We start from the raw sequence: 20441 nt of genomic DNA, 5'->3' as shown, positions 1-20441 counted from the left end.
TAGGTATCGCATAATAAGACGCAGGCACCTAAACAAAATATCGTGTGTAAAACATCAGTGAAGGACAAAAATAATAATCGTATACCAGCTATTACATACTTGCAAATTAACGAAAAAAAAAATGGCAATGTGGAATGATTTAAATACTCTGTCAACATAAATTATACAATAATATTACGATCATGTCACATATTTTTCAATTTTGATCGAAAAAATTGAATTTAATCCATTGTTATCATTGCAGTTCGCAAACATAAAAACATAATTAATAAACTCATCAAGTATGAGCGATGAAATCCGATAACTATTTTATTCGTATCATTATGTTTGCAGATGATTTTGAGATAGGCCCGCCTCATATTACATACCATAACTCAACGTACTTTCCTTTAATTCGAATGTTCTTAAAATATATATCAGATAACCTTAAACACACATGGCGTACACTGAACTTATGGAATATTCGCAAGAGATTATAATAATTCATTGTTAGGTAACCAAAAACAAACTTCGTTTATTGTGTTATATTATGTAATACAATTTGCTGAAACGTTTCGACTGTATATCTATCATGCAACCTACAGCAGCAACGCATATTCAATAATTGAATGCATTAAATATATTATGTGTTATTATTTATTAATAAAATACCTGTCCATATTACGAGTAAACAGTGGCGCGGTAAATTTGACTTAATTTTTGATGGCGTGCCAAGGTATGTTTACATAATTTTATTTTATTATAATGCAAACAATACACCTAAAGCCCAATTTTCTAGAATGATATAACAATATAATATAATATTTTACTAAGAAACTTTATTTTAATAATGTAGGTATTACCTAGTCATCTTATGTTGCGTATTGTTTAAACTTTAATTATAATTATACTTCTTGAACAAAAAAAAAAAGGTAAACTAATAATAATGTGCCACGATGGTGAAAAATTTGGAAACCACTAGTCTGCACACAAATAATTATTCGTCAATCACTTAGGTGTTAGGTCACATAGGTCTGTTACTTTTTTGAAAGTTTCCAGTAATATTGCAATATAATATAACGTCTTAAAAATTCTTAAAATGGCCATAATTTATTAACAGGGCAGCGTAAACAAATATCGTCTTCATGTGATCAACACTACTGTACCTATGATATTTTAGGCCACTCCTTAACTTCATTGCGGGTAGAACATATTATTATTTTAGATTATTTGGTGGTGCACAACAATAATTTTACAGTTTTACCACTAGGCACTGGTTGTTATATTCTAATGTGTTGGTACATGTGACACGTTAAATTTTGAACAGGCCCCGCGATTTATGCGGCCGTGCATAAAGATAATATAGTTTTAATATTAACATAAATTCACTAACGCTACATGCTTATTGCGTAGTAGGGTTATGCAAATAGAAGAGCGAAAACTAGCTGACGCTTGGCAATTACTGACTGTGAATAGTATAAGCACATTTGTTATAACTGTCGGGTAAAAAAAAAAGATACGTAAACCTAAGCACGTAAATTGTATATATTATAGAAAATACATACAGACATGCTACATAGTAAAACTTCCGTATAAACCTTAAACTTCATATAAGAAGAAAATCTCCTTAAAACGGAAACTCCTTTTCAATAGAAAAATCAGTGAGTACCGAATGATTCAGTTATAAGGAGGTTTCACTATATGCATATTGCGAGGATAATGTGTCAATTTGGTCCTGACCGGACAATTTGAGCCTCGGTCAAACGGTATATTTGTTAACATACAAATTATTTTTGGTGAAGTATTTTTTTTTTATTATTAATATTTTTTATAGAATATTATATAAATTAATGGAAAAAAAATTATTTATTTTAGTATCTACTATAACTACAATATTATCACCTACTGAGACAGTTTTCCTACAATTGCATTTGTAAAGTTTTTTACAATTGGATGATGTTTGATGCAATTGTTTTGTAGAAGCTGCGTAAAAGTGTATAGTTAAATATGCATACGTATAATTATGATTTTATCAATAATTGATTTAATGTAATCATAATATAATTCAGCAATTTAATAAAATTAATTACTATTTTTTAAATAATATTCAGAACATAACAAATTGGTAATAATACAATTAATATCAATACTAAAATAGTATTATGTAATATTTTATTGTTTTTCCATCAATATTATAGTAATAATAGATGGAACAAAAAAACAATTTTGTTTGTAATCGTAGTTCAAATTGTCAGGGTATGACCAAATCTACTGGGCTGTGTGCGAGGGCGCCCATAGTAAAATTCTCAAGGGGGGGGGACAATATTTTAATTTTTCAATCTATTTATAAAATGGAATGACCACGAGGCAGGTAAGGTATTTGTGGCAATATACAATATTTTAAGAATTAATAACTATCCATAGAATAGAAAGGAAAAACCGTGTTGTTATTTATAGCTGATAACCTGATTTGTAAACTAAATAAACCGATTTTTCATAAACAAATTACAGATTTTCATACTATATTAAATTACATTTTTGAATTCTATTTAAATAAATAGATTCTCATCACAGTTAACATTTTTTCAAGATTTTCGACGTTTTCCAGGGGGGGGGCATGTCCCTCCCTTGCCTCCCCCCATATGGGCGTCCTTGGTTGTGTGTAAATTTCTCAAAATTTCACATTACACGTAACATAATATTATTATGTAAGAAAATCACACGATATACAATACAGCGCGTGTTTCGTTTCAAACAAAATATTTTTGTCGAGAGATATTGGATTGCAATGGGGTTTTGTCTTTTCGAAACGAACTAGAGAATACGGAATTACGCATTTTAACACGAATTTTCAACAACAGATTTGAAGAAACTTTTCCAGTCATTTTGACACAGCTTTGTAATATCCAAAATTGATCGATTGCGACATTTGAACTGGTCAATGAACGGCACCGCGTGCGTAAAAATAAGTTTTAATGTTAACATGAAATCACTGACGCTTAGGGTTTAAAAGTTTATTGAAATATATTTTCTTGAAATGTTTTAAGTATCCAAAAGTTTATAATAAACAACTTGCAAGCTTATATTTTTGAAAGTTGATTTATTGTATGAAACAAAGAAAATATGTAACATATGTACGTATAATTTAGAAATTGATTAACAAATATTGAAATCTAAAGTATAACAACTTTATAGTTTATACATAGCCTTTAACTCTTAAATTAAAATCTCGTAGACCTGCATGCATTAAAATCATAACATATTTTAGAACTAATATGAAAATGTTTGATGTTTTTTTATTTAATACTTATTAATTTCAGTAGGTATACTTAATATACTGTCAATTTTTTAGTAGTTACTTAAAAAACTATATTAGGTATATTTATACAGTTACATTAGGTAGTAATTAATAAATTATAATATTGCAAAGTGTTATAAGTTCATAATTTTACAAATAAGTAATAGATAAGTGCATAACAATACAAGTTATACTACTGCAATACTGTATTACTTTATTTTACAAGCTTGTTGATTTTAATCACCTAATATTATAGTTTTTCTAATATTATTTATAAATAATAATACAATTATTACTAATATACCATATTTTAAACATATATGCAGTTATACGCAGTTATAAATTGAATTTTTAACCATTAACATAGTCATCTAGTTACAATTATTCGTAATCTTTGGTTAATAACTGATAATAGTTATTTACTATCAATGTTTTCTGTGTGTAATTAATATACATTATTTTTAATCATTCATATTATGAAATAAATACATATACCATTATAGATATTTAGGTGCCTATATGAGGCATATTTCTCAGTATGACATTTGAGTTTAGGGCGACCTTCTCAAAACACTATTAAACTTGCAGTACAACCTCAACAAAATTAAACTATTAGCGTTTCATATCTTAAAAAAAAATAACCATAGTTTGAATTTGAAAGCAACTATGTCACAAAACTATTAAGTATTTTCAACAATACGCATCAGTTTATCAGTTTATAAATAAAATAATATGCAATTGAGTGGGCGGCACAGAACAATATTATGGTAAGCTGGTATAGTGTGACGACCCTGAATAAATAAAAGATAGTATGGTATATGATATTAAAATTAATTACACTAACACCTTTTTTTATTTATTAAAGATTTGTGGATGAATTTGGCCCGAAATTTATGATTCCATAAATCTTGATTTGAAAAAAGTGATGATTCAAAAACTAAAGAATATTGTAACAAACTGGTTATTGCTAAATATTAAATAAGTTTTTATATTATAGTACGTTAGTTTTATCATCGTCATATAGTTAACTATTAGGTACTAAAGAAATATTCTAAGTATGCTTTTGGTTTTTAATTTTTATATTATTCATAGCCCGTGTGCGTCGGTATATATACATATATTATATAATATAATCTTATTGAAAAATTATATTGAATTTCTCGAGGGAAGTGACGATTCACTGTAACAATTGTAATTAGTATATAATGTACAAATGTCCAGTTATTATAATATAAGTGATTAATATTGCCAAGATTTCTAAAAGAGGAACGTGGCAATGTATAAAATTCACTGCTGATCATCTGATAAAACAATTGGAAACATTGAAACGTGTTAGTAAATGGTTATACTACGTCGTATCACTACACTCACGTTTGTAATCACAGCTATACATAATAAATAATATTTATACTTTTTTTATACTCTATGGATGTACTGATGTAAAAACAATAATTTAAAAAAAAAAACACAGCTGATTAGGGGGGGGGGGTGGATTATGGCCCCTTTGGATCCTCTGACTATGCCACTGAGTGATTATATTACAACGACAAATGTTAGTTGAAATTTTTGTGAAGCATTTTATTTTTTATTTATTTCGATAATGACTAAATACGACTACGACTTATTTTCGATCACACTATAAGAGCGACGTGCGTCATGGGTGTTGGCTATAACCCATGCATGAAGTATAGAGAAATCCTGAAAATATAGTGATATTAATATATTAATATGGGCTCATAGTAACATGTGTTTTTAAATTTCAAAATGTTTGATAAATTTATAATCCAACAAAAGATATTAATAAATACTATAAAATGTAGTATCTGCATACTGACCTCTAAACTTAAAATATTATTTTAAAATCTGTGTATCTAATTAAAAATAATAACCTAATATTTTTGGGATGTAAATCAGTTAACTTCCTTATAGTGCATTCGAGGTTACTTAAATGGACTGGGATGCAATCAACCCACGTCAAAAATTTGAGTTCTTTTTTGGGACTCACTCAGTGATCTTGGAAAAACAATAAACTATAGCACTCGTACACTAACATACTGTACTAATACAGATTAGATGATGATCATAAAATGCATTCGTTAATGATAAAAAGACGCCCATCAAAATTAGCAGATAATAAAAGTATAAAATTGAAACAAAATAATAGGTACGAAATGATTAATGACCTATTGTTGGCGACGTGTCAGCGCGTTCGTGTACCTATATATATATAGTTGGTCTGTTTTAAATGTTTATTTAATCAATATTTAATTTTGAAATTATATAACGATCGAAAACACATGAAAATTTTATATCATAAGAATATTGCCCATTTTTATCAAAAACAAATATCTCAAAAAGTCTTGAAATAGTAACAAAATTTAAAAACTTCAGAATATGAAATATACACTAAATTTTTATTTCAGTTATTTGAATAGTGAAACAAATTTTAAGCTTATACTCTACTATTTTTGAGTACTTTTTGAGTATTTTATAAGAAATATGCTGTCGTATATTGTTATTGGCCGTTGTAATCACGACATCATTTACTTATGTCATACAGAATACATTGTAGACAGTCATCGATATAATATCAATTTAGTCATGTATGTATTATAGTTAGGAATTGTTTTAGCAACTAAGATATAAGTATAGGTCATGCCTGTGAAGCGGTATGTGCTGAGGTGACATTAACTGAACTATATAACACCACCACACGCACAGGCAAGAGACATAGATACAACGATTCTATACCTACGTCAAGAGCGACAATCAGAGTACGGGCAAAGTGTATTTTTCTTTTGACTGTTATAAATATATTAATAAAAGTGTTTCCGACCAATAAAATTATATGTTTTGTTTGAGTAGTCACACAATTCTACCGTACCCCTTGAATCTGATCTGTGACCAGTTAATTTATGGTCGTTGACGATTTAAGGTTTAAACGGTGAAGGTAGCGATATCGTCTTTCCTGAGAGCCAAATTGTAACCGGTTAATTTATGGTCTTTGGTAACTCAAGTGTCGGTAGAGGTATATCATCGAAAGGTGCATATACGACAATGCAAATGCTATAAAATCTGAACCTTGAATCGATCATCGATAATATTAAAATAATATATATATCGTATAAAAATCATTAAGCCAACACAACTGATACCATAACAAAATTAACCATAACCTCATTATATCTCTTTTCTCTATAACTATGTTGTTAACAACATAATCGTCTAAGCAAATGAAAACCATCATCTATGTGAGAGAGTTCTAATACATTGGCCTAAAAGTGTGTACTTAACGAAGACAAAATTCTATTAATTAATTAACTACTAATCATATAATATTATATCAATATGATTATAAAATGTTTATATTGAACACGTATTAAATTTTTATTATTTAATTACGTATTAGCTGTAACCTAACCATCTCTATTATATATTTTGGGTGGCGCCGTTTTCGGCCAAAATGAACAGTTCCTTTTTCGACCATTCTGAAATGACCGTTTACGGCCAGCACACTATTTCGGTCACCAATTAAATATTCTTTTCGCGTTTTATTTTTGATAAACTACCAAAAAACTACCTTTTTAATGGACTATAAAATAATAATATATATATATATAAAAAAATATATATTAATAATATATAAATTAAGATTTAATCTTGGTTTCGTCAAGTTCAAAGCTTAGGATTGGTTAGTGAATATCAAACGATTTTTCAGAAATAAGAAATTTTATAAAATATACGTTGGACTGTTATCTTTGAATCCAGGAGATGTAGAAGACTGATTTGTCGAAGATTTAATGGCAATATGTCCTGATGATGATAAATTAAAATCATACTGTGATTATTTAGTAGACACTTATATTAGTGAAGAAAGCATTATATCCTCCTACTATTTCATATTTGGCATCAGGCTCTTCTGACTAGAACGACAAATGCATGCGAATCTCTCCATTATTATTTTAACCAGTGTTTTTACGAAGACTCCCTTACCATTATATATTGGTTAAGTATAATACACGAAGTTCAAATAGAAATATGTGTAAAAATACGAAGTGTGGATAATCCAAAATTCCCAAAGGATGGAAAACTTCGGAGTCGTCAAGATAAAAACCAAATTAATATTACGAACTATGAGAGAGGAAAAATAACACGAATATAATTTACGAGATAATTTATTAAACGTATATGTTATAACTATAAAAAAAATTAAAATCCACATAATTTTATATTTATTGTGTACCTAAATGAATAATATAATATAACTTTTATTTTGTATACTTTTAAACTTAATTCAATATATTATAAATTAAAAATTGACAATTGTTGACGAGTACTTGTATATAATAATTTTTGATATCATTATTATTATTATTATTATTATTATTACTTTTATCTTTATAATATTGTATTATCTTATTCTTGTCGATATTTTTTTACATAAAACTACATTATAATGTTTATACAAAAAGAAAATAATGATTTATTTATAATAGTGTTTATACCTACTGTGATTTCATATAAGAACAGCACACTTATGATTTTGACCTAAGGTAGACAAAAACCATACACTTTATCAGTTCATTGTAATTCATTATATGATACCACACACTATTTAAATTTGTAGTGTCAAATAACACAATAGATAAGCTAATAAGATACTGTAGTTATATCAATCATTCAAACACGTTTTGTGTCGCCACTCGCCATTAGTCGATCTTGTGTACTTAGCTTTATGATGATCTTTATTATAGTGGTTAAAATGTATGTAATTATTGTCAACGGATATAGGTAGTTATTTTAGTTGTGAGGGGAAATATATATCGTAATGTTGTTTAATATCGTTTTTATTTAATGAATTTGTACTACAAATATTGTGAATTCATGGGCCTCCATACGAAAATGTTCAGTATAATATACTCGATATAGGTAGAACCTATTAAATTCTTGAACAATAAAAAATATGCCTTTTTAATTATTTTCATCGTTTGAATGGTATATTATTACTATTATTTACCACCTTTTAAAATGTATAATTATGATTTTATTTTAATGGTTTGTTTTAATAAAATTAAATAGGTATTTATTATGAGTAGGTATATGTATACATGTGTATATAAACCTGCTTACAAAAAATATTTCAAAAATATTTAAAAATTGATTTCGCAATAATATAATTTATTGCATAGATATAATGATAATTGATTATCACAGGGGTGTAATTAAGGGGGGATAAGTGGTATATATCCCCTAAAACTTTTATTTTACTGCTAACATTTTATATTTGGTGGGGTATAGGTTATTGTATGAGGCTTACAGATTTTTCTAAAAACATATAATTCCCCTCCCCCAAACCAAATTCCTAAGTAAGCTACTCTATTATCATATAAGAATGAGAACGAATGTAGGTATATAATATTATTCATTCGTACAAATCGTTATGAGATAATTTTATCTAGTCGATTGAACGGATGTATGTGCACTGTCAATATGTCATTTTGACACACGTAATATTATAATAGCCGTTCCGAGGCATAATACTATTATTTGGAGTATACTTTGATATGTAAAAATTAAATTTTGAATTAGTAGTTATAATTAATTACCTATCTGCGTATAGAAGTACTTAAAGTTTAGTAAGCGGAGTAGTGGACCAACTTTTACAGGATACCTATACCCCTATATGCCACATTCCCACTCCATTATAGAGTCACTCGAGACTAAACTTTAAATACGTAGGTATACTCGTTAACTTCAAAATTTGATTTTTATACGTGACGAAATATTTCGACAAATATTCCGCTCTGGAGTAATAGGAATATTAAAAAATCGTATATTGTAATATTATTAAAAACATTAAAACAAACTTGACACAGATACAAAACAATCAACAACTAAAACAGCTATTAAAATGATTTAAGCAAAATATTTTCAAAAACTTTTGATAGTTATTAAAATAATAAATGTTTTTCGATAAAATAATAACCTGGCATAACTTGAAGTATAATATTAAACAAACAAAGCGTGTATCAATTTATTCTTGGTACTATTATATAAGTCTTGCCCCGTAGGTACGTTTATTCATTTATTAAACTGTACACTGCAGTAGGTACCTACTAAATTATTTATTCTTCAACTAAGTAAGTATATCTAGCTATTATAATATATGTACACCTACTTACAATATATAATTTAAGTTTATCTGAAAATATCACGCCTCTCGGTTTTCATAATTACTTCGTAAAACGATAAACTAATTAATTCATTGCCATCACTCTTTTATTTTAACACATTGTCTTCGAAATTAACACTTAAATAACTATAATATATATACCTAGTTTATATATACGTTTCGAATACTACTTATATACTAAGTATACTAACTTGATCACAGTTTACTTAGTATAGCAAATGCAATAATACTACACAGCGTGATTCAATGCTGAAAAATTATTACAAATATATTTTTTTTATACGCATAATATACCTAAATGCTAAAATTGATCAATGAATATTAGTTACACATAGCCAACATAATATTATTGACCGTAAATTTATCGACGCTACCAGCTACCAGCTAAATGTATTTTTGTTTTTGATTTTTATCCTCGTTTTATTTCTGTAGTTATATTTTAATATCCCACTATACGTTATAGTGCTGAAATTACCAGTCACAATTAGTGAAATTTTAGTAATTAATATTAGATGCTGGCTGATAAATTAATAACATGTTGTCGGTGTATTAGTATCAATGTTAGTCTTGGAACTTTTAGAAAGGAAAAATTATCTGTCGTAAATATACATATTGTGTATTGTTATAGCCCGTTTATATGTCATTGTAACATGAGACATTTTTTTTAGTTAAAACAAAAACAAAAAATACCAGGAATTACGCTATTATAGCCATAAAATGAGTATAAATTGAATACCTAATTAAGATTTTGTGTTGTTAACTAGATTTAATATTAGAGTAAATTATCAAACTTAAAGGTAAGAACAATCATTATGTTATCTTTCAACGGGGTTTTACGGTATTTTAATTGTAAGCGAGTTTTAAGCATTTGTATACCTACCTGCCTCATAATAATTGGTGTTAAACGCCAGATCAAAAGCAAACATAAACACCTCCTCACTCAAAGACGCACTCGGACCAGGACAAGAAAAAAACATAGTAAACTTCATCAAGATGGCCGACCTCACAACCAACATATATAAGACAAGAACCAAAGACAGCACATCACAACTATCAAATCTCCATTATATTTATAAATTAAACATGTAAACCACTGTTGGCTATTAGACTAATAAACCTTTGTATTTGAAGCCTTTAATTAATAAAAAAATAAAAAATAAAAAATAATTGGTGCTTAAAAATGAAAATATCGTAAAAAACCTAAGATAGGTTACAGATAATGTTAATTCTTTAATAATAAAATTAACCACATGCAATCGGTTCTATCTAAGGCAATGTTTCTATGCTGTATTACATTCGTATAAGACGGAAACAACACATGAAAGTATAACGTCCTCTTATGAGTTACAAAATATACAAAATAATAAATAATAATATTTAATATTTATACATAATTGTTCATATAACAATAATTTATACTTTAAAATTGTATCACACTTTAAGTAAATAACTATAGATGTTAAATGATTTTTTTTTATACCAATATAATCGATTAGACCCACTAGCACATTCTAAGACACGATATTTATGATTATTTATTTAACTATTTTATAATATATTACTTGTCATAATATCTTTGAAAAATACTTGTAAAACAATAATAATAATTTTCGTGTAAAAGGTTTATCCTCGTCAGTTTCTCTCTTGTACGAGTTAAAATGTAGCAAAAGTTAGTAACAAAAGTAACAAAACGTGCTGAAATAGTGACATTTACGTTTCGTCACAATTCACAATATTACGATTAAAATATATTTTATTATTTCTGCAAAATGATTGTCACTATAACAAATATGATTATTAAAACGTTAGTATTTATTAATAACTATTTAAATTACAATGTTGGCTTATCGTACTTTTATATTTATGAAAACAACTAAATCATATTTATCATTAATGATTGTTGTTTGTAACATAAATATTTCTGGGGTTACGTTATTTTCTTTTTAAGTCATCAAACTGCTGTTGTTAATATTATATACCTATAATTTATCATTTTGATGCCAAAAGTATAAAATAATAATTATTTTTATCATAAATACTTTATAAAAACAATATTGAAAAATGTCAATAAAAATGAAAGAAAATTATTCGTATAATATAGTGCGTGTGTATTCTCCATTATTTAATCAATAATCATATCTGTCCCCTTTTAATAATCGATATTCATATGATTAAGTTATTGAAAATATATTTTTGTTTTGCAACGGCCGTCCTAGATTATTTATAATTTCAAACATCGTTTTCAAAAATAATTTGGAGTTTATAAACTATTTGAAATAGTCCAAAATATCGGCAATTGTAAATCAATACAATACATATTCCTATTACAATATAAATCAATTTTAAGCAATGAATGTTTGTTTTACAAATTCATAATATTAAGTTTTAATCGTCTAATTAATTATAAACCTACCTAAATATTTAAAATTACGTTACATAATATTAAGTACATTCTACCTAGGTCAAAAAATATTTAAACTTCATATTTGAATAAAACTTATTGAAAAAACTAATTATTTTCAACTATTGTAGAAAAGCAAATACTAAAAAAAATTTTATTAAATGCTTTTAAATACTTTGATAACTTTTACCTTATAACTTAACTAAACCAATTTTTCAGAATTTTGAGTATTTATAGATTAATTTTATAAATTATTAATTGTACATTGAATTATCATTTAATGAAATTATAAATTAGCCATCTAATTTCTTCGTATACAAATTCTTTTAATTGTAAGTTGTGTATTAAAACTACAAAAAATTATATAATTAAATACGACTATTAGGTATATAATATTAAATTCAAAAAACTTTAATTTATTAAGTTATTTCAAGTATTAAATTGAAAATATAAAATATAAAATTATAAAAGCTAAAATGAAAAATGATTTATGAGAATTAATATTTTATTTTAAATACCTATCAACTGATAGGTACTTTGAGAAAGCATTGGTAATTTTCAGACTTTCCGACATTGCCTAAAGGCTAAAAGTGTATGTTTAGTGAAAATATAAATGACGTATCTACTATATTATTATATAACTCTGTATAAGATTATATTATTTTTATTTATTATAATAATATATTAATTTAATTATATTTAACGAATTATAAATATATTATTAAATACTAAATAATGTTTAAATCTCATTAAATTTTAGGTATATTTTAAATATAATTTGCCATGACCTCTGAATTGTTTATATATATTTTTATAGTGTATTTTAAATTTGTATTTGTATAATGTGCAAAGTGTCCGCGTTTTGCAGTGCACATCTTTACCCGACAGTAGTATAAAGTGTCCACGTTCTGCAATGTAAATTTTTACCCTACCGTACACATAAGAAAGTTACAGTATTTTGCATTTTAAATAATGGATCGTAGAAAGTGCCTGTTTACCATATTATTATTGTGTTTAATATAAAAAAGTTTAATGGCTGCTTCAGTTAGTGTCACAATGTTAAGGAACTATATTCGTGTTGAAGTATATTTGAAGAATATAATTTTGATTTTACAATGATGTGTGTGTGTTTTTTTTTTTTTATGTTTGTTTTTGTGTCTGTGTATTTTTTGTTTTGATGATTTGGAATTTAGTTATATTGTAGAAGTGTAACAATAGTTATGTACTATGCAGTAAATTAAGTTCCAAATAATATATAAATGTTAAGAAAGCAACGAACTTAGTGCTGTAAATCTGGCTTGTCTGGAATTGAGACAGGAGGATTTCTATTAGTCATGGAATGTTGTTTTTTCGATGAATTGGTATTCAACTTTAATTTGTCGAATATTTTAGTAATGTACTTAGATAATGCGGGTAATGGGTCTAAATCATGGAATGTTGACAAGATTAATCTAATTTCATATTTGGCCTGAGTGATGGAAAATTCTTTGATTCCTAATATTTTATGTATTGTTATACATAAAATGAGTTATGAGGGTATTTCTAAATGATGTTTATTTTGTACATAAATAGGTGGGATTTTTTCGACTAACCTCTGTCGGCTTTTGATCTTCTCCATCGTATGTAGTCGCTGAGCTCATATAATTATTCAAATCGTCATCTTTAAAGAGGGACAAAGTTGTAATACGATTTATGTTTATATCACTGGGTGGCGAGTTCAAATTTCCACTTGGTCGCATATTATGTTTATCGGAAGTCGTGAAAGAAAAATGTTGTGTTACAGAGAACTCAACCCCTTGTTCGGGGGACATCCGGTTTGTTATATTGTAATGGTGTATAATATAATATGATATACTGGCACTGCAGAGCAAAGACAGCGGGTAATAACGACTAACGACTGTACGTGACGGCTTCTGATATCCAACTGTGTACATTTAATCTGTTTAAATATTTTGTAAATACGTGTTTGTACTTTTCTGAACGAGATTATATAATATACAGGATGATCCAAATTTATGGTTAAAGTAGATTTCAGCATGAAACTTTTTTCGAATCATGTAGATAATAATCAAGATTCTATGTTTAAGTTTTTTTTTAGGTTCTTTTATACTGTAGTATGAGACTAAACTATTTATCAGAAGTATATTTTTTAAATGTTCAATCCTTATCTATAAAATTTGAATATTTTAAAAATGGATTTTTGAAATTTTATCAAAATTAATATTAATATTTTTATTCAAATGCTTATAAAAAAAATCGTACTTACCCATATCTTTAATGATTTTAAACTTCTATCGATAATAACAGTTTATTAGGAATCTTGTTTTAAATTTTCAAGCTTTTTTACGAAGAAGTTTTTATCGATGTTTTTCAAATGAAACTAAATAAAAAATTGAAAATAAAAATGGCTCAAAATATAATTAAATATTTTTTTAAAATACAAAGCTATCATATGGCATTATATGTCAGTTAAAATCTTACAAAACATTTATACAATACTGGAAAAATATACGAGTATTACATATTATTGTATTGGCAATTTAATTTTTAAAATATAGGTATTCAAATGAACTTTTTTTTACAGAATAGTTAAAGAAAAAGCATCATAAAGCTAAATAATGAATTTATTATAGAAGATAACATATGCTCATATTACGTTATCGATAATACTTCTAACTGTAGCAATGTTATTACAATTTAAATTCAAATGTTGATAGCTCCTTTAATTAATGACACATCAACGTGAACGACCCATAAAAATTCATAAAATTAAACTGTTCATGAATATTTCAAAAAAATAGATTTTCATTTGAAATTTAAAAGTTACCCCTTTTAATCTAAAAATACTTAATATATATATATATATAGTATATATTTTTTGTATAATTTGATTTAAAATCGGTTTTGCATGGTTAAGTTTGCCTAATTTTAATTGTTATGGTGATTTCTGCTGTCACATAAAATTTGAAACATCTCGTTCTACACAAAGTCACATACTCTTATAGAGTGTGACATATATAGTAAAATAACAATTCGTTAACATATACAGAGTGATTTGACAAGCATGCTCATTGCTCACTGTTTTTTTTTTTTTTTTCAAAAATTCAGTTATTTAAAATCTGATTTTTGGGATTTTTAAATATCCTTAAAGACTGTGCTTTTAAATCCTTGAGATTTTCTGTACTATTTATGGAATGTTCTAAAACTTCTGTTTTTAAAACGAAAACCCCCTTTGCGACTGTAAATTATTCAGTGGATAATAATTCTGAAAAAATTGAGAAGTTTTTATAGTTATTCAAATTTGTGTTCTAAAGATTAGAGGTTTATATTATAAGAATATATTGGAACTGAAATGATTTTAAATTTTATAATCCTTAATTTTAATCTTTATCAATAATTTACAGTAAAAGAGGGGGCTTCTCATGAAAAACAGTAGTTTGTATCGCCACTCAGGACACTCCTTAAGTGGTACAAAACATGTCAAGAATTTTAAAATATGATCTTTGAGTATATACTTAAAGATTCCAAAAATCAGGTTTTGAATAACTTCATTATTAAAGAAAAAGGGGGATGAGCATGCTTGGTAAATCACCCTGTATAAATAAATTCTAATATTTCATAAATCAGAATATTATATTCATTATGATGTTAAAAATGGATGGTGAGTATGCTTAGTGAGTTACCCTGTATATCATAGTTGTTAGAATTTAGAATGCCATACCTGATGCAAAGCGAGTACACTTATGATATTTGCGTTCGTCGGAATCTAACTAAAATGAAAATATTTTGAATAATAAATCATGTTGTTGTACATAACTTATTAAATTAGGCATATACTCGTACAGTAAAATCTATCATCTGAATATAAAATACGTATAGTACAGGTAATAGTTCAAGATCGTGACATTTTTCTGAAAATAGTATTATTTACATATGTATATCTATATATATCTATGTATAATGTATATCTAGCCACCTAGGTATATTTTTAAATGGATTTGTCTCTCATGCCTGTCTGTAATTAATGGTTTTATAAACTATTGGATAGTTTTCAATAAAAGTGTTATCAATAGATTTCGTGAGACTTGGAGAGTGTTAATACTTGATGCCATATTTGTTCGATCCCTATTGGTAGGTATGTAACAAGTAACGGGTAGCTCATGCGTGAATAAGTTTTCAGCTCACTAATATTAGTATGCCATTGGTTACATATTATTGCATTCCTTTATAATCGATAGAAATATTTTTTATACATTTTTTTACAATGAATTTATTTATGAAAAATATAAAATCTTTAGCATAGGCAACGTCGGGTGGGACAAAAGTATGTATATACTCGTAAATAATATATTTTTAACACAAAACGTGAGTGGAATAAATAAATTGTACTACAAAATTCGGAAAGTTGTGAAGTACAACGCGTGACCCGATCGCTTCGCGTCATGTCTCAACAAAGAATATGAAAAAGCAGCTAATGAGAACTGCGAGAAACGAAATACGAAAATATTCGAGCTCAAACGAGGGATAGGCTGACTGAATGGAGTCGACGTCCAAACATAAGAGCTTATATAACATATTATGTATAATATGATTCATAACAAATACCGATACGTGCACATTAGGACCTCTAAAATTTGCCTTCGTGAACATTTTTTCATGTCCACCATTGGTGAACATATGGGGGTGCCACTGTGCCAGTGGGTGCTTAGCACACCTAAGTCTTGAATTAGCATCCTCAAATTATTTTATGCTAAAAATATTGTTAAGAGTGTAATTTTTCGTGTATAAGACTCAGTGGCGGCGCGTTAGGGTAGACAATGTGTCTACCCAAAAATATCAAACAATTTAATTTTAAAAATTAGTTGTTTATTATAATATGATACATACTATATATGTATTTTATTTCTTCATAATTTTATAAATAAAATGTAATTAACACTGATTCGTCTCTAAAGTGTCTGTGTGAGTAACGAGTATGATTAAATATATATAGTATAATTTTATTTATATCTTTTCTATGCCGTAATCGCTCCGTTGTCGCCGTCAAATCGGACGAGACATTAAATTGTGTCTCACTATTGATGACGGGCGTATGACAAGGTAAACGGGGGACGTAGTGGGGTATTATCAAAATTATATGTATGGAAGAGACATGTCTCAACGTAATATTTTAATAATTTAATTGCATTCCGACTGTGGTTAATAGCACATGTTTAATGTTTATAATTTTTTCTTAATGGAGTGATATACATTTAAAACTTAATATGTCAGATATTATTGATATTATTTTAAATAAAGGTCTTGGTTCTTTTTCGTATGAAGAAAAATGCTTAAGCTATCGAAAAAAAAATGTTAGGTGAATTATCAAAAGATCCAACATTTATAAACAATGTAATAGATGTGTTCGCAACAAAACAAAATCGGCGAATTGATTTAAATTATATCCAAATATAATTATTTTATGTAATTTACTTTTTTATGATGATCTAATTTTTAAATAAATTTTATATAACACCATATCTTTAGTTGTCTTGTTGTCTACCCTATAAAATTGTTCACGCGCTGCCACTGATAAGACTAAATTATTCCATTTTATATTGGTAAAGCAGTAAGCACTCAACTTTATTTTTAGTATTTATTGAAATACTGAAAAAGATTTTGTTTTCGTATACTACCTATACCTACATTATGGTTTATGGATATAAAAATAATGATATTAACTAAAATGATCATAGAAATTTTCAACCATCTATTCTTAGTAGTAGTATAATACTATATGAATTAAAGATAGTCGATTTATTAGTTTTCAATTTTGTGTTCTTGAGTTAATGACAATAGCACTGATATTGAATTATTTTATTATCTTTCCATATTTTTTTATAAAAGTAGTAAAAATGCATTATTTTGGTGTAAAATAGTTTATATAATGTTTTATATTGAATTTTTGTACCCACATAATATTACCCGTTTACAACCTCCCCCCATCATATTTTGGCTCTGGTACGGAACTAAATTCGTGCCCTAAATATTTTTCTAATATATATTAAAGTAATTTTAAGTAATTATTTACATGAACGCCAAGCCCCCTTGAAAGTCCAGGCCCCAGTACCATAGGTCCAACTAACCCTCCCCCTTGTGGGGGCTCTGCCTGTTTATATATGCCCGCAGTACATTTAATTTAAGTAAAACAAATACAAATAACAAAAATTATGAAGGTATTGAAAATCTTAACTACCCGAATTACGACCCTTGTCCATCGAAGAATACAATAGTAATTTTAATAATCGGTTAAAGTATATTGGACAAACATATTTTTTATTGAAAATCAAATTCGATATTTTAAATGTAGTAATTTATAATTTTGTTTGAAATTATATGCATAACCGCGTACATGTAGTGTGGAAAGAGTAAATCCCCCACGGGTCACATTGAGGTAAAACATTTTAGCACTTCCAAGTTTAAAACTGAATGTGCGGCTATGATGTCCACATGTGCCATTGGCTATAGGTTTTGACTGAAATATGAACAATGAAATGTAATAAAAGTTGTAATTATTTAGTCATAAGACTTTTGTTGAAATAAATCGCCCATTGATGACACTTTCTGTTAGTTTGTTAATTATTTAATTCAATACATCAAGATACCACTTACACTTCAAACGTCTCGGAAGGTTGTCAGGTATTGTGAGAGTGCCTACACTTTTTATTAATAAATTATTGGATGATTATTTAAACGGGTTTTGGAATTTGATTTTTATCAGTGATTAATTTAAGTTTTAAGTCGGTATGTATAGTATATAACATTTGGGAAGCATTTGTTAGTTCCCTAAGTGCGATATTTGTAAAAGTTTAGACATTCACGATACTTGTGTTTTTTGAATTGCCCCACTTAAGTCCATAGGTTCATAATGGTTTCAATAGTGATTTGTACATAGGCGGTTGTCTAATGCAGGTGTATTTTTATTGCATAATAAGATTTTGAGAATGTGAACAGCATTTTAGTTCTAATTTGATGAGTCCACGTTAATATTTTATCCAAATTAAGGCCCACGTATTTAATTTTTGTTGAGCAGGGGAAAGAATATCGTATGGAAAAACTTTAGGACCAGGATTGTGTCTGAGAGTGAAGGTTTTGTGAACGGATTTACTTCAATTAACCGTTTTTAAATTTCATTATATCATATAAATCAAATTTCGAACTAGTTGATGTTAGGTATAAGCAATAACTTTATAAATCGAGTTTAAGTACAAAGTTTACATTTTTGGAGTTGAGAGTGGCATCTCCAGTTATCCACAACTTATTAATTTAATTTATACTATAAACATTAACTAATTGTTTGATATTCAAATTGTATAATATAATGAAATTAATGATGAAACTATAAAAATTTCAATTTTGTTTCAAAAATATATAATGAATTTAAATTATGTTTAGTTCACTTAGTAGGTAATGTAAAAATTGGCATGTATTTAATTACTTCCACATTATGGAGTTCGCATTCAGTGCAGGACCGGTCCGACAAGTTTTCGAATATTATGAATTATAAATAATGAATCAACAATTTTTGCATTATTTACTATGGATTACAGTGGTTGGCCAAACATACTTTGTTTGAGTACAAAATTACTTTCATTATCATAAACTGGTCGAAAATAGTATCATTCAATAAAATAATATATTATTTTTAATGTACTGCTGTTGCAGTCGTAGCGCTTCAAAAATAAAAAAAACACTTTTGCATTTAGTTTTTGAATAAAATAATCGCAACTAGTGGACTTAATATACTTAGTTTCGCTTTGATCTATGTGGTGTTAAACCTACCTACCTATAGGCATTAATTTATATATATAATAATAAATATTAATATATATTAACTATTTTTATTCTATACTATAGTATAGTGTAATGTTAATGTTTATTTAGTAATTTGAACTAAATCACGAATGTTTGCAAAAAATGTTTGAAAGTTAAACACTTAGTAAATGATAAACTTTATTATTAAGGATAGAAAATTGAATCAGATTGAACCTAAAAGTCTAAAATATATAAATGCACATTTTTTTTTCGATTACTTTAAATTAAAATGTTTAAGAAATTGGATATTAGTTAATATATATTTATTTTATTTTATATATAAACGCGGACGCAAGTCCTTTACAATATTTTATGCGCATACCTATACGTTACTTATTAATAGTAATACAATGTTGTGATGGGAATGTATGTATTATGCTTTAAAGTTTTAACAGAAAATAATAATTTTAGTTGTTTTGTAGGGGTTAATTCAAATATATTTTTTGAGACTTGAAATATCATTATATATTTAATTATGTTTTACCGTGAGAGTCGCATTTTTAGAGTATTTAGATTCATTTTAAGCTATTGCCGAATTTGTAACATAATCCCTATAACTAACAGGAATATTAAATACAATAATAGCAATATAAAATTATCATACAAGATTTACTGAATTTATAATTGTATTAAAATTTAACCCTTACACAACAATGATAAACCTACTCAATGACGAGACGTACAGTGCCGCTTAATTTTTCTCTCTGCAATTTCTT

General features: G+C 27.0%; 1 protein-coding gene across 8 annotated transcripts in view; it reads right to left on the bottom strand.

Annotated features, from left to right (window-relative positions):
- Nucleotides 1-20441, bottom strand: part of LOC107169558 (venom dipeptidyl peptidase 4-like) — a 74594-nt gene that overhangs the window by 31478 nt on the left and 22675 nt on the right. The window contains exon 1 of one of the 8 annotated variants that reach the window (XM_089215995.1): nucleotides 13464-13762. The exons of 6 other annotated variants lie outside the window; for them this stretch is intronic. In XM_089215995.1, coding sequence (XP_089072121.1) covers nucleotides 13464-13682 — 219 coding nt within the window. In that variant the 5' untranslated portion in view covers nucleotides 13683-13762. Of the gene's footprint in view, nucleotides 1-13463; nucleotides 13763-20441 lie in introns of those variants that run through there. One more of the 8 variants, XM_089215997.1, reaches the window with a different exon arrangement.

This window comes from Diuraphis noxia, unplaced genomic scaffold (genome assembly GCF_037042655.1).
Source record: "Diuraphis noxia isolate RWA-SAM2 unplaced genomic scaffold, SU_Dnox_SAM2 contig0001, whole genome shotgun sequence".
Lineage (NCBI taxonomy): Eukaryota > Metazoa > Arthropoda > Insecta > Hemiptera > Aphididae > Diuraphis > Diuraphis noxia.
Note: the sequence above shows the minus strand (reverse complement) of the source record. Positions and strands in the feature narration are given on the sequence as shown.